This window comes from Sylvia atricapilla, chromosome 16 (genome assembly GCF_009819655.1).
Source record: "Sylvia atricapilla isolate bSylAtr1 chromosome 16, bSylAtr1.pri, whole genome shotgun sequence".
NCBI classification, from domain to species: Eukaryota; Metazoa; Chordata; class Aves; order Passeriformes; family Sylviidae; genus Sylvia; species Sylvia atricapilla.
In genome coordinates this window covers 14,170,037-14,194,562 of record NC_089155.1, presented here as the reverse complement: position 1 = coordinate 14,194,562, position 24,526 = coordinate 14,170,037, and the positions used below count along the sequence as shown (strand labels likewise).

At 52.1% G+C, this 24,526-nt stretch overlaps 2 protein-coding genes across 2 annotated transcripts; one reads left to right on the top strand and one right to left on the bottom strand.

Moving 5' to 3' along the window:
- Positions 1-8,482: 8,482 nt before the first annotated feature.
- On the bottom strand, positions 8,483-14,821 carry DPM1 (dolichyl-phosphate mannosyltransferase subunit 1, catalytic). Its single transcript, XM_066330981.1, has 9 exons — positions 14,681-14,821; positions 13,613-13,712; positions 12,946-12,979; positions 12,472-12,548; positions 12,321-12,346; positions 11,953-12,048; positions 11,374-11,442; positions 10,972-11,086; positions 8,483-8,866 (listed from the first exon to the last, which is right to left on the bottom strand). The coding sequence occupies exons 1-9, from the start codon at positions 14,785-14,787 to the stop codon at positions 8,762-8,764; spliced, it is 729 nt and encodes a 242-aa protein (XP_066187078.1). The 5' UTR covers positions 14,788-14,821; the 3' UTR covers positions 8,483-8,761.
- A 7-nt stretch (positions 14,822-14,828) lies between these two features.
- Positions 14,829-16,934, top strand: MOCS3 (molybdenum cofactor synthesis 3). The gene has a single exon (XM_066330963.1). It carries the CDS (start codon positions 14,889-14,891, stop codon positions 16,512-16,514), a length of 1,626 nt encoding a protein of 541 aa, XP_066187060.1. The 5' UTR covers positions 14,829-14,888; the 3' UTR covers positions 16,515-16,934.
- The last annotated feature ends 7,592 nt before the right edge of the window (positions 16,935-24,526 follow it).

Here is a 24,526-nt window from a genome sequence, read left to right as displayed (position 1 = left end):
CCGCGGTCCCGAGCGGTGGCAGCCCCCGGGGCCCGGCCGTGCCCCGCTCCGAGCCGCCCGGTCCCCGCCGGCGGCCGCGGTCCGTGCCCCCCCGCCGCCGCAGCGCTGCCCGCCGCGCAGGGCGCCCCCTGCCGGCTGCCGCCGCGCAGCGCCCCGGCCCGGCTCAGCGGGTTCGGGGGGGCCCGGGGGTGTCACGCCCGCGGCCGCTGCCGGGCCACCGGGGCCGCACCGACACCCCGGCCCCGGGCACGGCCCGCCGCTTGCTTTGGAACCCCCGCCCGGGGCTGCGGCCGCCGGGGGAAAGGGGTGCGTGGCACGGGTGTATCTGTCCGGTGAGGCCGCGAAAGGCTCCGGGTTCGGTGTCACCCCGCCTTTGTCCGAGGAACCGGTGTCGGTAACCGTAGCCCGGGGCAGCGACGGGCGAGGCGGCGGCGCTCCATCCCCGCGGATGCGGCTCGGGATGGCAGCGCCGGATCCCGCCTTTTCCCGCGGGCAGGGACCCCTCCTCGGCTGCTCCCATTCATCGCATCCCCGGCGCCGCTCCGAGCACCGACTCCGCCGGCACCGGGATGCCGGCCCCGGCCGGCGGTCCCGCCGCCTCGGGCTGCCGGGACACGTCCGCGCGGGAAAGGGAGGCGGCCGGGGCCGGCGGCGGGCAGCCAGCAGCGCCGCGGTCCCCGCGGCCGCCGGGGCTCCTCAACGTGTGCACGGGCGGGGAGGGGCCGCCGCCAGCTCCGCACGCCCGGTGCGGCGGGCAGGGCGGCGGGCACGGCGCGGGATGCCCGGGGGAGGGCGGGGGCGGTCGGGCGCTGTCCCCGCCCGGGTCGCACCGCGGAGCCGCGCTCGCACCTACCTGACCGCGCTCTCCTCGCGGCGAGGGCGGGCTGGGGCGGGGGGGGGAGGGCGCCGGACCCTCTGCGGCGCCGCCCGGTCCCGGGGCGGGCGGAGCGGAGCGGAGCCGCCGGCGGCGCGGGGGAGACAAAGGGGGAAATGACGGGGGGGGCGCAGTGTGCGGGGCGAGCGGTGCGGAGCGGCCCCGGGGGCGGGGGCGGCCGTCACTGGGCCGGCTGCCCGGGGCGGGGGGGCGCGGGCGGGGGCAGCGCCCGGGCCCCTCAGACAATACAGCCGGGTCCCGCTGCCCAGAGCCTGCCCGGGCCAAGATGGCGGCCGAGAAAGAGCGGAAGTGACGCCAGACCCTCATTAGCATACGGGACTCATTGTCCGGCGGGAGGGGAGGGGGCCGCGCCCCGGGGGGGCGGGGGAGCCCCGGGGGTCCCGGCGGGACCGGCCCCTCCGCGCCCGCGGCACCGGGCGGTGACGCGGCCCCGCCGCGGGGGGGCCCCCGCGGGGCGCAGCGGGCCGGCCGCGGCCATGGCGGCGGCGGCGGCGGCGGCGGGATCTACCCCGGCCCCGCTAGGAGGCGCCGCGCCCTGCGGCTGGGTCCGGCGCGGGGATCCCTCCGCCGCGCCCCCGGCCGGGACTACATCCCGTCCTGAGGGGCCGCCGCCGCCGGGGCGGGAGCGCGAGCGGGCCGGGCACGTGACCGCGGGGGGCGCGCACGTGACCGCGGGGCGGCCCCGGGAGCGCGCGCGGGCGTCGTGCGGCGGCGGCGGTGCCTCGGGGCCGCGCCCGCTCCGGCCCCGGGGCCGCTCTGCCCGGCCCGGCCCTCCGGCCTGCCTCGCCACCCCGGCCCCTCGGGCCTGGCACCCCGCCTCCAGGCGGCCCGCGCCTGCCCAGCCCGTCCGTCGGAGGTTGCGAGGATGCTGACGGCCTTGGAGCATCGCGGTGCCCGGTTTGGGGCCGCTCAGCCCGGAGAGGACCCTCAGCCCTGGGGGTCCCGGTGTCAGGGAGGGGCAGGCTCTGCTCCAGGCACCAGAGCCACGGGCAGGGGCTGAGCCCAGCAATTCCCTGCGCAGGAGGCACAGCTTCTGCCCTGGGCAGAGCCCAGCCCTAACAGAGCCCAGAGGGGCTGGGGAGTCTCATTGCAGAACAAAGCTGTGCCTTGTGCTCTGGGGTGGAGCAGGGTGGTGGCACCAGCTGGGACACTGCTGCCAGACTCTCCACGGGCTGGGACACCGCTGCCAGACCCGCCACGGGCTGGGACAGCACTGCCAGACCCGCCACGGGCTGGGACAGCACTGCCAGACCCGCCACGGGCTGGGACACCACTGCTGGGACACCGCTGCCAGACCCGCCACGGGCTGGGACAGCACTGCCAGACCCGCCACGGGCTGGGACAGCACTGCCAGACCCGCCACGGGCTGGGACAGCACTGCTGGGACACCGCTGCCAGACCTGCCACGGGCTGGGACAGTGGCACAGATCAGGGGATTCTGTCGGGTGACACAGGAGCTGTGTGATTTAAGCACTGCCACGCTCTGAAATCCCAGTCTGTCACAGAATCACAGAATGTGCTGAGCTGGAAGGCACCAGGACCATCGAGTCCAACTCCTGGCCCTGCACAGGATAGCCCCAAGAATCCCTGCATGTGCCTTCACGTTTTGGGTTCACACCCTGAAACAATCCAGCACCCAAAGGCAGGGCTGTGATCTTTTGGGTTCACACCCTGAAACAATCCAGCACCCAAAGGCAGGGCTGTGATCTTTTGGGTTCACACCCTGAAACAATCCAGCACCCAAAGGCAGGGCTGTGATCTTTCTGGTGAGCCCTGTGCACTTGTGTTCACACACACGTGTGCAGTAACACTGACTGTCCCATTTCCCAGCAGGAACATTGGATCAGGAGACAGGACCCCACATGTGATTCTTCCTGGTGGATCATGGCAAGCACTTGGAGGATGAAGTGAAGTGTAACTCTGTCCATCCTCGGCATTCACACCCTTTCTGGCTCAGTGGCACGCTGGAGTTCAGCCTCTCAATGCTGGCAAGGAAAGTCCATTTCATTCCTTGCCTGAAGTGTAGAAGCACAGAAGAGTTGTCACCAGTTCTTTAGACTTCAGGATCTCCTGCATTTTCAGGTGACTGGTGTCCTGACAATCTGTACATGCTGTTTGTCACAATTCACTGAAATAGGGTTTATGAAGATTTTAGTGACATTTCACTGTCCCTCTGTGAATGCTTTGAGACTTTCTGGCTCAGTGGGACATGGAAATCTGCTTGTCTCTGCAAGTCACACCTTGGGTTCCACTGGGTGCTTCCATGGCATCTTCACATCTGTGCTCACAAGTCAGGAAGTCACAGAGTCTTCTTTTTTACATGAAAATGTAAATTTAAAACCAGGAAATACACAAAACTTCAAAACCAAAGCTGGTGCTTTGGCATTAAAGAGCCCCTAGAACTGAGGTACTTTGAGAGCTCTCTGAGGCACGCGTGGAATCTGTCTCGAGGAAGAAAAGCAAAGAGCTGGTTGGGTTTTCCTATCACAACATAAGTTTGCCTTCCAAGAGTAGATATTTTGTCTCTGATGGTGCAATTATTGAAGTTTGTTGAGAAACATTTCCAAACATCACTAAGTCAGGACCATATTCAGAAATTACTCTCAATTAACTTCATGGCTGCTTGAGCCAATCTGCTCCTGCCTGAAATAGAGCCCCAAACCTGAGACCTTCCTATTTCAACACTATTTTATTTGTGCTGTACCACTGACCACATTTTAACCATCACTTGGTACAGAAAATACAACAGCTCCAGAAAAACCACCCAGAGAGCTGCTCTAAGGGCTGGATTTGGGTAAGCACAAGGGTCTGAAGGCTGGAGGAGGAAAACTGAGCGTAGTGGGACATTTTAATGCAGCTGGAGATAGAAATGATAGCTGATGGACACTTGAGGGGATGAACACAACACGAAGATCTGTGCAAAGGGCACAGCAGCTCAAACACCTGGAGTCCAGGCAGGAGAACTGAACAGGCTGTTGGGCATCACTCCCTGTCCTGGATTCTGTGAAGGCATCTGGGTAAATTTGTATCTTGCTGCGTCTGCTTGTCAGAAGACAAGGTAAGGGAAGAGATAGAGGTGGATAGAGAGTTCCCCAAGAGCAGCAATATCAAGGAGTTCCCAGCTGGGAACATTCCCAGCCACGGTGTTGGTATTCAGCCCATGGTTACAGGATGGAAAACCATTTGTGAAGAGTTCAGAAACTGGAGTTTGGCATGGCAGGGGATGGAATTAGACCCAGCTAGAGAGAAGAGTGCCAGGGAGGAGTGGTGCAGGCAGAGGTTTGTGGGTAGGGGAGAGAACAGGAGGGAAAGGTGATGTGGCAGCAGAAGCTGGAGCAGAAGGAGACTCTTCTGCCTGGGGCTAAAATCTGCAGTGACAGGGCTGAGAAAACGGGGGGAAGGATGGCAGGGGGTGTGAAAGCTGTCCTGGATGATGGACAAGAGCTGCCTCTCATCCAGCTCAGGAGGGTTCTCGTGGTGGTTTGCACAGTGTGACAGCTGTCAACAGAGAGCTGGGGAAGAAAGACGGGAATTTACTAAGTTTGTGCGATAGAATTGATGGTGAAGCTAAAATTCAAGCAGTGGGGAAGAAGGAGAAAAGGAGTCTTGACATGATTTTTCTCCTGTGTGTACAGAGTGAACAAAATGGAACAGAAGTTGATGCTAATTGTCTTAATCTACTTTTTCTATTCCAGAAGCGGGTGTTGTTTCTCACAATACAGCCGCTGGGAAAATCAGTAAAATCGCTGCATTGTAAGAGACTAAACACTTCAGAGCAGAGGGGAGACAATTAGCACTCCCAGGCTGAAGAGGTTTAATTGCACGTGCTTTGTGCTGCTGCCTCGGGTCAAAGCTGTGCCCAGATTCATCCTGGTACTAACTCAGGAGCAGTGTCATGCTTGGGTTTTATTCAAATACAGAATAATTAAGACAACTACTGATGGTTTTACACACACCATAATGAATTATATAATAAATAGAAGTTAATGAGCATTAAGACCACTGGTCTCACAATGATCTTTAAGACCCTCTAAGCCACCCAGCTCCTGTGCTGATCAGCCACTTCACCTGCCAGCACTGGTGCCAGTTGCTGTTGAACAGGCAGGGCCACCACCTTGCAGGGATAACTTGCCATTTTATGCTCTCTGCTTTGTTGAAACCCCTCTCAGTGGCTGAGCTTTCACATCTAGTTTTGGATTAAGAGGTGCAGTTTGGTTTTCTCTCTCCAATTCCAAAATATTTCCCCCTGCACAGTAACAACCAGTCTATAAGGAAGTTTTTGATTGCCACAATGCCTGGAGAGAGAGAGAGAGGGTAAAACGTGGCAGGAACAGAGCAGGGAATGATGCTCAAAGTTTCTGTGCTTGGCACTGGTCCCTTCCTTTGCCCACATCCCCTGCAGCATGGCACAGGGGGGTAATAACTGTGTCCTAAAGCAAGGAAGAGTTTGATGAGCAGCCCTGCCCTGCACAGCCCCTGCTCCTGCTGATCCTGGGATTAGCATTTGCCTCAGCTCTGGAATGCCAGCCACTGAAATCTGTCGCTGAAGTCATCCCTGCACTGAACTCAGCAGGCAATCTGTCCCTGAATTCATTCCTGCCAAGATTTCAATCCAGCCTTCTACTTGGGATCCTGATAGACCCTCAGATAAATATTATTGATTAGTCATCATTATTTTTTACTGTTGATATGCAGAAGGTTGTGGAGCCCTGCAGTCGGATTTCTACACAGTCCACTGGGAAATCTGTTTGATTGTAGTGTTTATACTGGCAGCGAGGTTCATCTTTATTGCAGGCTGAGGCTGAAGGCTCAGATTTTGTCAAAAACCCAAAGCAAGAGTGAAGCTGACTCTCCTGAACCTCAGAGACAGCAGACAAATCCTCAGCAAAGGGAGCAGCTGGGGATCTGGGGTGACTCTGGATTTACATGCCAGAACCTAAATAAGCCAGGCTTTGGGGTCAGACCTTGGGCTCTGAGTGGTTTCCCCAGCTTCAGCATCCTCCTGCCTCAGAGGGACTGAACTGCTGGGCCTTGTGCATGACACCCCAAATCTGTCAGGGACAGGGGGAACTCTGGTGCCAAACGTGAGCTCCCTTCTCCCCCCTGCACTAAACGTGCCCAAGCAGCTCCAGCCCTGCTCTGAAGTGATGGGAGCCAGGAAGCAATTAAAGCTCCTGCTCCTGCCAGATGATTGAGTGCTTGCAGACACAGATTCCTGAGAAAGTATAATAGAGAAAGTGCATTAGCAGAGTATTTGTGCCTTCATAGGAAATGAATATGGATGTAATTAAGAAAAGCTGATTTATGGGGAACTGTAAAGCCAAGGACATAAAATGAAAAATCCTCAGTAAATGTCAAGTCAGTGTTTTGTGGTGGCCACAACAAGGCAAGGAGAGTATTGCAATGGTATTAAGGAACTGAGAATTCAAATGCCACTATATAAATCCCTAGTACATGAATATTGAAGACATTATATGGAGTTCCAAGCACCTGATCTCCAAAGATTATACAAGTGCTGTTCCACTGTAGTTTGGTACTAACATCTTGAGAACAGCAGGATCACAAGACTTTGTTTTGCTAGGAAAAGCCAAATGGTTTCCATGGTGTGTGTGCTGAAATGTGTGTGTTTGTGTATCCCACTAAGGCAGGAGGGCCTGGATGTTCCTGTCCATGGGATCCAGGGATTAATTCCTTTCTGAGGGGCTCCTCCAAGCAGATGGGTGCAGATTGAGATAATTTTCCTTCTTTCAGGCACTTCTGTGGTGTCTGCTCCTGTCCTGATGCCATGGAGCTCTTGGGTTTGTTCTTTTAGAGCACTTTTTTTTCCTGATGAATCCATCACCTTTAAGCAGAGTGAGGAATTTCACCTATTTACCTAAAACCTGACTGTTGCCCTGTCACATTTCAAACTTCCACACACTGCAGCACACAAAATACTCCTGGTTTATGACCCTAATTGATATGTGAAGGCTCCTTCCTCCAAACATGATCTCATCAGTAAATGAAGGAATTTTACCAGGTAATTTTCATAATTAAAAAGAGAAGCCATGGACCTTCTAAAAGCTGCACCCTAATTCACAGCAGTCAGGTGATGAATAATTCATACACTGGACTTCAGTTATATATCCCTACATAAAAACGAGGAAAAGATGAACTTCATCTGGCTTAATTTGCATTCCAGCAAATGATCAGCATTATGTAGATTTAAATAAACATCTAAACCCAAATTATTTGGTCATTAAAAACTAACTATTTTTAACTTAAAATAATGCTTTTTGCTATGAAACCTCCAAAGGAGACATAAATAGATAAAACCTATTTACTGCAGATTTCCCTGGCCCTTAAATCCAGAGATGTATCTCTGTGTGTATTACTGCTCTGATGAGTCTGCAGCAAATGAAATTATATGTAATTTTCTGAAAAAGTACAGGCAAATGTCACCAAGTGTACAGTTCAGTCACTGTGATCCAGTTACGTGTGGATTCAAAACCTGCAGCTACATCTTTTATTATTTTAAAGCAAATGATATCTGGAGCATTTGCTTTGGACAGTCAGCAAAGGAGAAACTCTCAGACTCTGTCCAAACCCACTAGAGAACAGAGGACGAGCTCTAAAGCAGTCCACTAGAAAATAACCTTTATTGCAAGTGTTGCTGAATTATTTTTATCAATGTGATGATGGCTCTGAAGTATAAATTCATCATTTACCTACAGATTAAATTTTTTTCTGACATTAACAGCTGCATCCAGCATGCTAAAGGAATGCAGACAGACATGAGCCAAACAGGCAGCATTTTTAAGACACTTGTTGCTTCTCCTGTCACACCATTAATTTTCTGATCCAGGTGTCTGCAAACTCCACAGGTACCCACAAAGAAAAAAAAATGAAAAAGGACATATTTTTAATACAGATCTATACAGCCATCATCAGAATAATCTCATCCTCCTCCCAAATGCACATTTGATTGCAAGAGCTTCATAATTTCTGAGCTCTGGCTCTATCAGGCCATGGAACAAAAACCTGAATTGTTCTGTTTGTACTTCCTTCCTCAGGAGCTGGAGCAAACACAGACTTTGCAAACTGGTGCTTGACCTAAGGAAAAAAATCTGCAACATCTTCCCTGAGGTGAACAGGGGTCTTCTGTTCCCCTGAACCTGGGGAGGTCCCATTTCACTGACTTTAAATATGCTTAATTTCTGGAGAGGGGAAGGAAAGGGACTCATCTGCTTCTGGACAAACACACAGAATCCAAAATTATTCCACACATATGGTTCCTTTTCCTATCCAAATAATATTCCTCCTTTCCAGTCCAGGCACAAACCCCTGAACTCTGATTTCCTCTTGAACTGCCCCAGCCATGAGCAGCTCTTTGGAGCTCTTCATGACAATGTGTACATGTGCTGAGGGAAAGAAAGGACACTAATTAGTATCTATTGAAATTAATATCTACACACCACAGGACAAAGACAAGACACATTCCAGGTTTTTTTTTTTTTTCTTTTTTTTTTTTTTTTTTTTTTTTTGTCCTTGCTCATCTTTATTTCAAAATTATCCTTAGCTTCATGATTCATTTCCAAATGCAAAAGATCATTTAGCTTTGTGTTCTTTATTACGACTTAATTATTTTTACAAAAATAGAACAGCATTAGGCTTTATTAATTTTTAGTTTAACATACAGTCCGTTTCTGTAGGAAGGAGCATTCTGGGCTGTGGAATGTTTGATTTATTGTTCATGGTTGTTTAATTGCTGGGTCACAGCAGGTCTTCTGGCCAGCACACAAATCATCAAGCTGTTGCTATTAGATGTTTAAATCTACACAGATGTCAGAAAACGTTTGTCTAGAAAAATGACTCCAGGAGGAACTCTCAGGTTGTAGCAAACAAGGTCAGGAGCCCCTTCAGGAAGGAGACAATTTCATTGCCTCCCAGTTTGGATTCTCCATAGACACGGTCCACAAACGAGATGGGAACCTGTTGAAACAAGAATTGGTTTTGAGGTTCAAAACGGAAAGCAGCAGAGATTCTGTGAACAAAGGAAGGGCCTTTGGAGCTTGCTGAGGCACGGGGAGGAGCAAGCACCAGGCTGGATCCTTGTGCCAGCTCTCCCCAGAGCCTCTGGTGCTGCCCCAGAGCCGGGAGCACGGAAAGACTCGGTTTATCCCCTTTGTGCTGATCCAAAGTCATTACTCACGGCTGGATGATCCACCCAGGCAGAGCAAACAGCTCCCAAAGCCTCCAGCATTTCCTTGTCAGCCAGACTCAGTGCCTTTGGGTCAGTCAGTGCCTCAGGGAGCACCAATCTGCCCCCAGCATGACCAGCTCAGCCTCAGCCTGGCCGGGAGATGACCTTGGAGCATGACAGTGCCTATTGTACAAAACCTCTTTTTACCAGCCTTTGGCCATTTCATCGATTATTGGCAGGATTCATGGACATTCAACACATTAATTTTGGTGTCCTTCACAAAGTGACACTGTCCAGGTGAGCTCACTACTCCTGAGATGTTGGGAATGTTCTGCTTTCACTCCTCTGAGCACACACAGGGCTCATGTGCCAGGACATTCTGCCAACCCTGTGTTACAATATTCAACCATTTCCAGAATGTCTGCAAAACTGAAATACCTCAGGAATTAAATAAAGAATTGCAACTGCAAAAGGCACGAAACAATTGGCTTGGTGTTTTGCTGGCAGTGTCAACCAGAAATGATCTGGCGAGAGGAACCCACAAATCCCCAGCCCCCTGCACGTGTGCCACAGGGTCTCCCAATTCCTCCAGCTCAGGCCAGGACAGAAGAGAGCCCGGGACAAGAAGATGGGAAGAAGATGCCCAGAAAGGCAGGAACAGAGATTCAGCAGTGACTCTGCTGCCTTAGCAGTGTCACCTTGATGATCCCAGTGACAACTCTGGCAGCTCCACAGAGCTGGTCTACAGGAAACGGGCAGAAATCAGAGTAAGGAGCCAGGGCAGGATGGCACAGGAGGCATTTCCTGACCAGGATGAAGAATAATTAATATCTCATCTAATGAGGGGCCTCCAGTGTTACCCTTCAGCACAGGAATTAAGTATTAAGGAATTTCTGGACTTGTGCCTTCCCTGCACAGGAGGTTCTATCTTTGCTCTCCCAGGCAGCATTTTCCCAGGCTCTATTCCGTGTGCTGGAGGACACTGCACACCAGGTGAGGCACAGCAAACAGGAGAGATGTGCATGCAACTCTCCAGGTACAGCCTGTGTCAGCTCTCATCAGCCCTTTATCCCTCTGAAAGTGGCAGAGCTCCATCTCAATTCTCAACTTTGCTGAAGAAATATTTTTTCCCTGGGATGCTGCTCCACAAGCAAAAGAGGTGGAAGAGCAGAGCTGCTTTGTTGTGGGGAAATGCTCTGCCCTGTGTCGATGCAGAAATGCCACACATGAAGTTTAGAGAGAGAAGCACAAGCACCAGAATTCTCTGACAATTCATAGTCCTGGAAATGAGGATGAAGATTCTCCTGCAGAGAGATTCCCAGTGAATTATCTTTAAAGAGACCAGCCAGAGCAATTCAATGAAATGAAAAAGGCAGCAGACTGCTGGAGATAGAGAATCTAACAATTGCATGGAGGTTTTTCATTGACTGCAGACAGCACGTTCAAAGAGTTTAGGAGCAGAAAGTTGTGAGAGCTGAAAACTTGGAAAATAACAAGGCAATAATTGTCAGAGAACGAATCTGAAATAGCATCAAGCTGCTGGAGAAAATGATCTGTGAAGGCTGGAGCAGAGATGGCTGTACAATGGGAAGCAGGGAAGAAAAGGCCTGAGCAGCTTTGTGGTGTATTTTCATTTCTTTCCCTCCTCTGAAGAACGTGATGAAATGTGCTGCTGAAGGAATGGCCACGGGAAGAGGGGAAGGATCTGAGAAGCCAGGAGAGTAAAAACCTGCAGCTTGAGCTCTGGCATTCACCTGACAAAGCTGGAAAACCAGAACTCTACACATGTAACTTCTCTGGATTGATTTGAAAATCTTGGCTGCTTCTTCTACCCAGAAGTCAGCGATGTGTGTGTCCTGGGAAGGGAAGGACACCTCTCCAGCCTGGCCCATACCTCTCCAATGGTGAATCCCATCTGCCTGGCCCGGACAATCATCTCCATCTGGAAGACGTATCCTTTAGAAACACACTTCTCCATCAGCTTCTGCAAGACTTCTTTTCTGTACAGCCTGCAAACAGGTCCAAAGGAAATCAAACCTGAAGCCCCATTTCTGGAATTTACAAATCCAGACAGTGTGTAGGAATCTGAACTGCAGTCACTCAGCTCATTACTATTTATAAAACTCTCTAATGAGGTCATGGGAGCAGCACTTCTTGCAATCCAATCCACTGCTTCCTCCACCCTTTCCAAACAGATTTCACAGTCCACAGTAAAGAAACTCTGCTCTGACTCCAGTTCCTTGTCCAGCAGTTTTCTTTCCCGATGTATTTTAGGAATTACAAACCAGACTCCTACCTGAAACTCCCAGTTAGATCTGATGCCCCTGGTCTCAGCAAGACCTGAGTCAGAAAATTGGCTCCACGACTGCGAAAGAAAACATCAGAGTTGTTTAGTACAAAAAGGTGGGCACTTTCTCCAGCCACTAAACCCCAGCAACAATCCAGAGCCAGTCCCTGTGCTACCCCCTCCAGACCAGGCTGTAACACAGCTTCTGCTCCAGATTCTCTGCAGGACAAATCAATCCATATTAACTCTGCCCACTTTCTGGGAGGGACAGGAGCATTCCAGCTGTGACCCTGAGGGAGTCCCTCGCAGCTGCCAGGTCTCAGTGTCACCTTTGTCCCTGGGTGATGAAGTGGATGTCTGTCCCAACCTGAGGCCACTGTTCCAACACATTTTCCAAGGCCAGCCATGTCATTCCAGCCCTTCTTGGTGGATTTGGACCAAAGAATTGGCCAGTGGTGGGTGCTTCTGGTATTTTGTGTGACTCTGCAGTGCCCAGCAGACACTAGAGTTCAGCTTACAGGGATGGAGTCACTGCAATTATTATTTACAAATAACAAGTTTCTGGGTAAAGAGCTGCAAAGTACCAACCTGATTAACTTTCTTTTCAAATCCCAGCCATACACTCCTCCATTTCCTTTATATCTTGTTCCAGATACAATATCAAAGTTGCCTTCCTTCTGCTTTCTATAAACAATTGGTTTTATCAGAAAAAACAGAAGAATGTTTCAAAATACAAATTTCAAAGTAAGAACAATTACTCTTTCAGCCCCAAATCTGTATTTTACAGACTTCTGAATAAATGAGGAGAGGAAAGCAATAGTTAGGGTGGCTATGAGCATTATTCAAACACAGGAAATCTTATAATTAATTCTCTTTTACCCACTATGGCACAGAATTTCACAGACTGCCTCCTAAGTAATTAATAAAGATGAACTTTCATACTGTAAGGCACCTACCTGATAAACTCAGGAATAAATTTTGGCTGAAATGAAAGGAAGACAGGTCAGAAAAAAAGGGGTGGGGGTAAAATAAAACAAATATCAACAGCAACCACTGAAAAGTGAATTCCAAGAGGCTGTAGCCACAGCCCCCAAAACGCAGCCTTACGTGGTGGGAGAGGTCAGCATCCATAATCACAATGAAATTCCCAGTGGCAAACTTCATTCCGTGGATGTAAGCAGTGCCTGGTGGACACAGAAATAACTGCCCTCAGCCTTTTAACCCAAAATGCACAGAGCAACTTCCCTTGAGAAAGCCCCAGGTGCCCTCAGGAGCCGCAGGAACCAGGATTTGGGCTCCAGAGCAGCTCCATGGTTCAGAGCCCGTTCTGTGGCTCAGTGTGTGCAGGGCACGAGGCACCATCAGGAGGGTTCAGGAGAATGTTTGAGAAAACCCACTGGGATTTTTATGTGCATTTTTAAAGCTTGTTTGTTTAGAAACAACTCCATAAAAATGTGTTTCTGCTTTTGGGCTTTACTGTGATTTTTTTTTCCTTCTGTGAACCTTTATACACTGGATTGATCAAAGGATCCAGCAGATTTTTTAAATTGTTTTTATTAATCAGAGTTAATAAGGACTTACCCAGGCCCAGCTTCTTTGCTCTGGGTCTCAGAAGCTACAGGAGATATAGAAAAAACATATAAATTACTTGACATACAGTTTTTAAAAAGACTCTAAAACTTCCCATATATATATTTCTTGAAACAACCTTTATAAATGCAACTTAATCCAGAAATACTTTAAAAACTTGGCATTTATGCAGTAACAGATGGGAAAAGTATCTGACTGCTTTTACTGAGTAAATGACAGCATCTTGTATATAACTGAGGATAATGCAGTAATATATTACATAGATAAAAATAGTAAATAAAAAATGCCTGTTCTTGAGGAATGCAATGAGACAGATTGAAAATAAATCATAAGCCCAGCCCAGCTTTCATCTTCCTAATTTCTTACTCCTGCAGTCAATTAAAATGAAATTAAATCTTATCCAAACCCCATCCTTCCCTCACCAGTCATTGCTCAGGGGCACACAGCAGCGCATCAAGGACTGACAACCAACAATTCAGGACTTTTGCATATTTGGTCAGAATGCAGCATTACCAACTTTGATGGACTTACACTTGTCTAAAGGAGTGAAAACAACTTGTTTAAGGCTGTAAAGAATCCAGGGAGCCCATCCCAGTTCTCAAGGCATTATAGTGCTTTCCAATAAAAAAAAAAACCAATTACTGAGTACACAACTCACTATTTTATCTGATCCGTATATTTTCTCCAGCTGCTGAGCAACTTCCTGCGTCCCGTCCGGGCTTCCATCATCTATGATGATAATTTCAAAATCGATTCCGCTGAAACGAGAATGATTTCCCAGTGAACAGGCGGGGGCTGCCCCGGGAGGTTTGGATCCCTGTTCCCGGAGAAAAGGCTGCAGGTGGCACTCGGCGCTCTGGGCAGGGGACAAGCTGGGGATGGGCACAGACCGGACGGGACGGGCACAGACCGGACGGGACGGGCACAGACCGGACGGGACGGGCACAGACCGGACGGGACGGGCACAGACTGGACGGGACGGGCACAGACCGGACGGGACGGGCACAGACCGGACGGGACGGGCACAGACCGGACGGGACGGGCACAGACCGGACGGGATGGGCACAGACTGGACGGGACGGGCACAGACTGGATGGGATGGGCACAGACTGGACGGGATGGGCACAGACTGGACGGGACGGGCTGGGAGGGATTTTACAACCCAAATATTGGCGCTCCGAGCCCGGCCACGCACGGCGCTGTGCGGGAGCTGCTCCGGGCGCACCCCGCGCTGTCCCCGCGGGGCTTTCACTGTCCCCGCCGTGCTGTCACTGTCCCCGTGGTGCTGTCATTGTCCCCGCGGGGCCGGCCGTGTCCCCTCCGGGCTGTCCCTGTCCCCGTGGTGTCGGCCGTGTCCCCGCCGCTCTGTCCCTGTCCCCGCCGTGCTGTCATTGTCCCCGTGGTGCTGTCATTGTCCCCGCGGGGCCGGCTGTGTCCCCTCCGGGCTGTCCCTGTCCCCGCCGCGCTGACCCTGTCCCTGCGGTGCCGGCCGTGTCCCCGCGGTCCTGGCCGTGTCCCCGCCGTGCTGTCCCTGTCCCTAAGGGGCTGTCCCTGTCCCCGCGATGCCGGCCGTGTCCCCGCGGTCCTGGCCGTGTCCCCGCCGTGCTGTCCCTGTCCCTAAGGGGCTGTCCCTGTCCCCGCGATGCCGGCCGTGTCCCCGCAGTGCTGTCCCTGTCCCCGCAGTGCTGTCCCTGTCCCCGCAGCACCGGCCCGTGTTCCCCGGTACCTGTCGCTGAAGGTGCGCGCCAGCAGCCACACGACGAGGGGCAGGTTGTCGCGCTCGTTGTAGGTGGGCAGCAGCACGGAGACGCGCTCGGGGCCCGGCGCCGCCATGGCGGCAGTGACGCGGCTGCTCGGGGCCGGAAGCGGCGGGGCCGGCGGCACCGGGAGCGGCTCCAGAGGCTCCGGGAGTAGCACCGGGAGCGGCCCCGGCCATGGCGGGCGCGGCGGCGGCGCGGCTGCGGGCGGAGATCCGGCGGCGGGAGCGGGAGCTGCGCGGGCTGCGGGAGCGGCTGGCGGCCGAGCTGGCGCGGGGGGACACGGCCGAGCAGGAGGAGGAGGAGGAGGAGGAGGAGGAGGAGGCCGGAGAGCCGCAGCAGGAGGAAGGAGGCTGCGGCGTGCGGCAGCCCGCCGAGGCCGGGCCGGCGCGGGGGAACGCGGGGGACGCCGAGGATGAGGACGGAGCCCGCGGGCTGCGGGAGCGGCCGGAGGCCGAGCTGGCGCGGGGGGACTCGGGGGATGCCGACGAGGAGGACGAGGACGACGAAGACGAGGAGGAGGAGGAGGAGGAAGGAAGCCTCGGCTTCCCCGCGGAGCTGCCGCCGCTGCCGGCGCGGTCCGCGCTGAGCGCGGCCGAGATCCTGCGCTACAGCCGGCAGCTGCTGCTGCCCGAGCTGGGCGTGCGGGGCCAGCTGCTGCTGGCGCGGAGCTCCGTGCTGGTGGTGGGCTGCGGCGGCCTGGGCTGCCCGCTGGCGCAGTACCTGGCCGCGGCCGGCGTGGGCCGCCTGGGGCTGGTGGATCGCGACGTGGTGGAGACGAGCAACCTGCAGCGGCAGGTGCTGCACGGCGAGGCGCGGCGCGGGCGGCCCAAGGCGCGCTCGGCGGCCGCGGCGCTGCGGCGCCTCAACTCGGCCGTGCACTACGTGCCGTACCGGGCCGCGCTGCGGCCGCGCTCCGCCATGCGCCTCGTCCGCCAGTACGACATCGTGGCCGACTGCTCCGACAACGCGCCCACCCGCTACCTGGTGAGCGACGCCTGCGTGCTGGCCGGCAAGCCGCTGGTGTCCGGCAGCGCCCTGCGCCTCGAGGGCCAGCTGGCCGTGTACAACCACCGCGGAGGGCCCTGCTACCGCTGCCTGTTCCCCGAGCCGCCGCCGCCGGACGCCGTCACCAACTGCGCGGACGGCGGCGTGCTGGGCGTCGTCACCGGCGTCATCGGCTGCCTGCAGGCGCTGGAGGTGCTCAAGATCGCCTCGGGCATGGGCTCCTCCTTCCACGGCCACATGCTGATGTTCGACGCCCTGGAGGGCAGGTTCCGACACATCAAGCTGCGGCCCAGGAGAGCGGACTGCGCCGTGTGCGGCGAGCGGCCCAGCATCACCTGCCTGCAGGATTACGAGGCGTTCTGCGGCTCCTCGGCCACGGACGAGTGCAGGAGGCTGCGGCTGCTGCCCGGCGAGGACAGGCTGTCCGTGCGGCGGTACAAGGAGCTGCTGGACGCCGGGGTCCCCCACGTGCTGCTGGACGTGCGGCCGCAGGTGGAGGTGGACATCTGCCGCCTGCAGCACGCGCTGCACATCCCGCTGGGCAAGCTGCGGGACAGGGAGGAGGCATCCCTGCGGCGTCTGCGGGACAGGATCGCCGAGGAAAAGCGCAGGGCCGGGGACCAAGCCGCTGTCCCCGTGTATGTCGTGTGCAAGTTAGGAAACGACTCGCAGAGGGCCGTAAAGGTTCTGCGGGAGTTACCCGCCGAGGAGTTTGGTTCTGTGTTAGCCAAGGATATTAAAGGGGGGCTCATGGCTTGGGCCGCCAAAATTGACCCAACGTTTCCTCAGTACTAGAAATTTAAGTGGTGAAAAAAAACCCCCACAGATTTTCAGAGTGAGTTCTGTAGGGTTCCATCTCCTCTATGTAATGGCTGTATCACATGGAAAAACCAGACAGAAATACCATACTTCCTCTTTTATTCTTTTTTTTTTCCCCCAGAAAAATGTGTATTTTTGTAGCTGTCTGATTATTTTTATAGAAATGTAAATCTGTCCATGAAAGTGGAAAGAAATGTGTTCCTTGGTTATGATTTAATAGTAAAAACTTGGCATAACGACTGACTTGTGCACGTGATGATTGAGAATATCCCAATTAGCAATTGTAACGTGGAAAACGACACGAGACAGGAATCACCTTTCTCCTCAGTCTCCAAACTGCTTAAGAAATTGAAACGGTGCATGAAATGAATAAAACCCAATTTCTGTTAATCTCTAGCTGGTGTGTAGCACTGTCAGTGTGTCCCAGGGAATTGTCAGCGCTCAGGAGCCCGTGGGGGTCAGCACCTTTCAGTTCTCTGCAGAAGCCGTGGGGATTTATGGACTGGAACAGCACCAGGGTGTTGAGAACTTCATCCATCCTCGTTTATTGGATGGCAGGGTGGTGGATTCTCCAGCTGGAACAGAGAAACTGAGGTTAACCATTGGTAAGACATAAATTTCACCCTGGAAAGTTTGTAAAACAGACAGGAGATGCTTTTATCAGTGCTTAGAAGATTTCAGAGATTGAGAGAGGAAAAAAAAAAACTATTTATCCTTCCTCCTGCAAGGCCAAAGACCTTTTTCCTGGGTTTTCTCCCTGTTGCTGTGGCAGTTGCACCTCCTCAGTGGAATTTTGCTCTCTGGCATGAAGAGCTCTGCACATCTGGGGAGTGTCTGCACTTAACTGAACCAAAAGAAAGAGAAATAAATAGCTTCTCAACAGAGCTGCTTGAGGCCTCCTCACCTCAGCATAGTAATTATCTCCTTCTATTAATTAAGGTATGGATTTCTTTACTTCCTGGGGAGGAAAAAACACCTGTCATGACTAATCTTCACATTATACCAGAGGGGAAAAAAAAAGAATAGTGCCATTATAATTAGTAGTTGAAAAGGTGTATTTTGGTACAGTAAATTTGAGAACAGCCACGCTCCAGCTGTATTATAACATGGCTCTGGCAATGGCAGTCTCATTGGAACACTAGAGCATTTGTAAACAGAGAGTCAGAGCTTGCAGTTTAGAGGACAATGAAAACATGAAAGGGCAGGACTTAAATAAACCTCAGTGTTAGTGGTGTGTGCCCAGGAGTCGTTGGGCTGTGGAGGCACAGCTCAGTCACAGTGTCTGCCTTCTGGGGGTTTCCTCTCCTGGGAAAAGAGACCAGGGGCTTGTTGGAAATGCCTGACCTGGGTTTAGATTTTTCTGTCTTCACTGTGATTTCTCTTCTTCGCTGGGAGGGGGAGAAGAGACTGAAATGGCAAAGGCAGCAGCAGCAGTGAGTCTGTAATAGCCACAGTGGGTGCTGTGTCACACATCCCTCTGACCTGACAAAGGGGATTCCTTTCAGTCATCCCAAACAAGGTCAACCCAAGGATTTGGGGAAAAGGGAAAAACCCTTTGATTCTGAATCTGAGTGTGTAGAAACTGTGTGAAGTTTTTCCTTTGTTCCAAGGCTGTTTTGCCTGTGTGTTCTCCTGTAAATGAACACATTTGTCCATGTGTTCTCCTGTAAATGAACACATTGGCCTATGTGTTCTCCTGTAAATGCAGCCCTTGGCAGTGCTGGACTCTCTGAATCTAGGCTGAACAATCAAGGGTCATAAAATCACAACTAAGCCCAAACCATTGTTATTATTGCAGGCTTATCTTTTGTTTTGACTTGCTTTAATTCTTGAATTCCAAACGTGTGCTGGTTTCTTTGTTCACCGGGAGAAGCTCTGCTTCGAAATTCTAAGAGAAGCACTCCAAGTTTATGATTTGTGTTGAAATCCTGGGTGTGTTGACACTGTGGATGCAGAGGAGCTGCTTTGGCCAGGAGCTGTGGGCATGGCTGGGCTGTGATACCAGGAGGGATGAGGTCAGGACAAGATCTTGGCCCTCGCCCTCCATGTCACGGGGTTGCATTTCCTAATAAAAACTTCAATGTTCCAAACAAAACTTTGCATTAGATCCTTAAAGTACTCCAAGAAGTTTGTCCTTTTATTTCTATTTTTTTTTTGTAATGCCAAAGCTTTGAGCTGTCCTTTGTGAAAGGACAGAAAGAATAATGTGAGGGCTGTGTGCTAGGTGGCACTGCAAGTTAATAAACCACAGAATTCCTGAGCTTAGCAAGAGCTGAGGTCCCTTTTACAATTCCATCATTGTGCAGCTCTTTTGAAAAAACAAACAGAGAAATAAAATAAAATGGAGATGAATATTAACGTGGATTAGGGTAGCACAATTTGGAGCAATGTAAACACCAGGAACACGCACACAGAAATTGGTTTGTGGCATTAACCTTTTGTGGTTTGTGGGGCTTGGTTAAATGTACCAGCCCTGCTGCTTTGTCCCACTCTGCACCTTCAACATCCTGGTGGGGAAATATGTTCAGGGCAGGAAAAGACACAGAGAACAGCAGAATAAGGCAAAAGACAGAGACAAAATGCAGAGTTTAGGAAGTTTTACCCTGCCCTCCTCTGGTGCACATCACTTTCCCCGCGGTCTCTGCTCTCTGTGTGTCATGTTCCAAGGAGCCAGTTTAGTGAGGATGTTCTAGAACAGCTGTAGTAGCTGAAATTCCCGGGCTGTGGGACTTGGACAAGGCATTGCACCTCTCTGATGGGAGCACTGACAAAGCTGCAGCCTCTGTGCTCCCTGGCAGCAGCAAAGCACCTGGATGCTCTGCTCTCAGCACAGGGAAACAAAATCACCTCTGTCTGCCCATTCTGCAGGTTTTATCATTGACTGTGCCCGTCTGATCTTGTCTTTACAATGTGTTTCATGTGACTGATTCAGAGCCAGCTGCAGTGTGTCTGTGGGCTGGTGCTGCCTTGCCCTCTTGTCCTTTTCTTTATGGAGTATCTGCAATTCTGGGATTTCACACTCCTGCTGGGAACTAAACCCAGCTGCCCTCCAAAACGCTGGCTGACCTGTGAACCTGACCAGAGCAGCAAGCTGTTACAAATTCAGTCCACTCCTGCTGTGGTACACGTTTTCCAGGCAGAGAAGAAACTATTCCTAGTCTGCATTAGGGATAATTAAAGTGCTGGTGTCCCCTGAGCTGCAGAGTCAGGCCGGACCTGCAGCATGTGCCCAGAGCTGGGCAGGGGACAGGCTGTGACAACACTGTGCACAGCTCCAGCCTCCCCTGGGGGCTGCCTGTCACCCCTGCTGCCCTGGGGGCTGCCTGTCACCCCTGCTGCCCTGGGGGCTGCCTGTCACCTCTGCTGCCCTGGGGGCTGCCTGTCACCTCTGCTGCCCTGGGGGCTGCCTGTCACCTCTGCTGCCCTGGCCCTTGGCTGGGAGAGGCAGATGTACTTTGGGTCACAAGGTGTTCCTGCTGCTGCTGGAAGACCAAACCCTGCTGGTGAGGAAAGGTTATCTCCAAATTTAAACGGCTCCTTGGCAATTTGACTGGGAAGTGAAGTGTCTTAGCAAATGGGCGTTTGCCTGCTCAGGAGCAGTCATGGAATCACAGGATGCTTCGGGTGGGAAAGGACCTTAAAGCTCATCTCATCCCAACCCACCTCCCACCATCCCAGGTCACTCCAAGCCCCAGTGTCCAGCCTGGCCTTGGGCACTGCAGGGATCCAGGGGCAGGCACAGCTCCTCTGGGCACCCTGTGCCAGCCCTGCCCACCCTCACATCAATAAAAATCTTCCTTATCGTTAGTCTGGATCAACCCTTTTTAGTTTAAATCAATCCCCCTTTCCCTATTGCTAAAGGCCCTGCTGAAAAAAAAAAAAAAAAAGTTTCCTTTTGTGAAACACACTTCTAATTTCACTATGTAAGGGTTTGAAATTAGAAACCAGTAAAATGTTTAAACTTGCCCTTTTGTATATGTATTATTTGTATGTAAATACATAAATCATATATGTATTTATTTGGACACGTGTATGTGCATGGATACACAGAGGTGTGCTCAGGGTTTTAAGCAGAATTTACAGAAGCCATTTCCAGGACTTGCATGTTGGCATTTCAAATGTGCTCCTGAAACTCTGCTCTCAGTTTCACGTTACTGCTGGAGCAGTGGAGGTGGCAGGTGTGACAGTGATTGAACTCATTGAGACACTCTGTAGCTGCCTTCTCATCCTCATTAGATCACTGTGCCTTTTTTTAATCATTTGAAGTAGATTCTGTCTTTTCTTTTATAAATCAAACTGTAACTTTACTTACCAGGCTGCGCTTGTAGGAGTGATGGAGGTATTCACATTGCCCATGTGACCTGGAAAAAACCCTTCATTTTAGTCAGAGAAAGTTGCATTATCCTTTTGAGAAGTGTCACTTATCAATATTGCAACCAAATAAATGCTGCAGAGATATTTTTAGGAGTTTCACCCTTCCCGGAAGTGATGGTGATGGTGGTGGTGGTGGTGATGGTGGTGATGGTGATGGGGGTGATGGTGATGGGGTGGTGATGGTGATGATGGTGGTGATGATGATGATGGTGATGGTGGTGGTGGTGATGGTGATGGTGATGGTGGTGGTGATGGTGGTGATGGTGATGGTGGTGGTGCTGGTGGTGATGGTGGTGGTGAAGATGATGATGATGGTGATGATGGTGGTGGTGGTGATGGTGATGGTGATGGTGGTGGTGATGGTGATGATGATGATGGTGATGGTGGTTGTGGTGGTGGTGGTGGTGATGGTGATGGTCTCTCCATCCTCGTGTCCTTGCCCGCTCTGGAAACGCAGGGCCAGGGCTGCAGTGCAAAGGATTGACCATTTCTCTCTGGGTTTGAAGCAGAACTCCCCAAACGCGTTGTCCGCCCTTTGACGCGGCCGCTGCCGCGGGCGCCGCGGGCCGGGGATGGGCCGGGAGCGGCCCGTAGGTGGCAATGTAAGATCTCGGATCGGCATTTTCCTGCTCCGCGCGGGTGGAGAGCCCGCTCCCTTCCCCAAACAGCGACTCCCATCCCGGATTTGTGGTGTTCCTCAGCGGTTTTTGACTCTCCCAGCAGCACGGGGCCGCCTCTGGGGCTGGCTGGGAATTTGGGGCTCCGTCCCTCTCCTAGTGATGAATATAATTAGACACAATCCAGCAAATAAACCGAGCTGCATTTACAGGGAACTAACTCCTGTCCTTTGGCTTTGCCTGTCAGGAATGTGCAAAAATGTAACTGTACCTCATCACAGCATCCCAGAATCCCAGAATCCCAGAATCTCAGAATCCCAGAATCCCAGAATCTCAGAATCCCAGAATCCCAGAATCCCAGAATCCCAGAATCTCAGAATCCCAGAATCCCAGAATCTCAGAATCCCAGAATCCCAGAATCCCAGAATCTCAGAATCCCAGAATCTCAGAATCCCAGAATCCCAGAATCCCAGAATCTCAGAATCCCAGAATCTCAGAATCTCAGAATCTCAGAATCCCAGAATCCCAGAATCCCAGAATCCCAGAATCTCAGAATCCCAGAATCCCAGAATCCCAGAATCCCAGAATCTCAGAATCCCAGAATCCCAGAATCTCAGAATCCCAGAATCCCAGAATCCCAGAATCTCAGAATCCCAGAATCTCAGAATCCCAGAATCCCAGAATCCCAGAATCTCAGAATCCCAGAATCTCAGAATCTCAGAATCCCAGAATCCCAGAATCCCAGAATTCCAGAATCCCAGCATCCTACAATCTCAGAATTTCAGAATCCCAGAATCTCAGAATCTCAGTGTCCCAGAATCACAGAGTTGGAAAAGACTTCCAAGGAACATCCATCCCACCTTGTCCCCAGCCCAGAGCCCTGAGTGCCACCTGCAGCCTCTCCAGGGACACCTCCAGGGATGGGCACTCCACACCTCCCTGGGCAGCCCCTTCCAAAGCCTGGCCTCCCTTTCCACGGGGAAATTCCTCAGCAATTCTGGGGCTGTCAGGAGCTTGCAGCACTTCAGCTGTTGCTGCAGCTCCTGCTGTCAGAGGAGGCAGCGGGGACAAAATGCTCCCGCAGCTTTCTCCAGGTCCCTCTCAAAGGAGGGACCAATTCTCGGTGTTCTCAAACCAATCTCAGGGCTTGTGCAATCCTCCCCTCTCTCCGCCTTGTGACGCTTTGCAGCCTTAACTTTGCCCACGTGTGTTGTCCCCAGAAATATTCCTCTCCAACATTGAAGTCACCTGCAATTGCCCAGTTTGGTTTGGTTTGCATGAGGAGAATAATATTTAATATTAATAATATCCATTTCCCAAAAAGTGCTTCTCCTTAGGAGTGAAAGAAACGGAGTCATCCTTTCCTGGGCTGAGCCGGGAGCTGCCGGCGCTGTGAACGTCGGGGACGAGTTCTCTCAGCTGCTCTGGGACATGAGGCGCATCTCTAATGAGAGTGAGAGCAGCACTTCAATTTATCATTCAGCAGTTCCGTGTCAAAACTTCATTTCTCTACAGAATTAACGATAGGAATTTATGCTGATGCCTACTTTGTTCCTGAGGCAGGTGCCATTTAAATTATATTGTTATCTTTAAGGGAAAGAGAAACATTATTGTCTTGCTGACCACTTTACTTCCATGACTGAGAACTGTCAAACGAGCTGTAAAGTTTTTTTTAAAATCCCAGTCTCCAGATGATGGCTGGGAATTTCTTACATTCCCTGTCAGTCCCTGGAGCAGACTAATTATTGTGGTTTACAGCCCGGTTTTGCTGGACTCACACTGCGTCTAGGGTGCTCAATTATGACCATAATTAAGGACGGCGACAGAGCTGCTGTCATTAATGAGGGGACCTGACAAAGAGGAGCTGAGACCTCAGCCTGACAGAGCCACACAGGTTTCTGTGCCCTGCCTGCCTCCGGTGCTGCACAAGGCTCCAGCTCCTGTCACAAGGGCTACAGGGATAATGAATGAATATTTATAAAGTGTAGCAAATATGCTCTAATTACCCTAATTGGCCTGCTGTGGTTCCAGTTATGGCAGAACTTTATTTCTCTTCAAGTGACATTTGCTTCTGGAGTCGCTGCTGCAGGCAAAGGAGAAGCAGCAGCCCCGCTGCAGAGGGCAGAAGATCCCCTGATATCCTGATCCTGCCGTGTCCTCCCCGGGCTCCTGGTGGCTAATAACATTCCTCATCTCGTTAGGGATTTCTGGGGAGTGTTTCAGAGGATGTGAGACACTGGGGAATGACAAACAACGAGCAAAAAGGGAGGGAGGACTAGCTTTATTTTTAATAATTAATAGGCCAAACTCTGCAAGTTTCCAGGCTGGCAGCACACAAAATTCTCCTTGACTTCATTTGTGGGGTAGAAATGTATCTTTATTTGCAGAGTGACTGACAGCCAGACAAGGAGCCCTGTCCTGGGGACTCCCAGAGAGCTGGTCCATTCAGGGAGCACATTTGGGATCCGACCTGGCCTCAGCTGCCCGGGCTCTGATCATTCAGCCAGGAGTGCTGAGATCACGAGGGGAGCTGCAAAGGGACGGCTGAGGCGCCACAGAGGACCAGGCAAAGCAGGGAGTGGCTAAATCTGGTGGTTTGCACTTTCTGCTGTAGCAATAGGATTTCTGAGGTGCCTTTTTGTTGTCAGGGGTGACACTCATCTGCTGTCAGATGTGGGACTCCAGTTCCATGCCTTCAGATCCTTTGGGGTTCTGTGGCTGCACTCTCTGTGCCTGGGATATTCCAGATCCCACCAGCTCATCAGACTTGGCATCTTCTCCTCCTGTGTTTCGGTGCCGCTGTCTCCTTTTGGATAAACAGATACTAAATCCACTGTCAAATCTTGCATGAGGTGGCCAACAGAATGATCAACAGAGAAAAGATGCAGTATTGCAGCAACTCCTGGTAGTTAATGGTGAGTAGTGACTGTGCAAATGGTGAATTCTGTGACACCCCAGCCAGAGTCATCTGCTCAGGGCTGGATGGCACCTGACGTG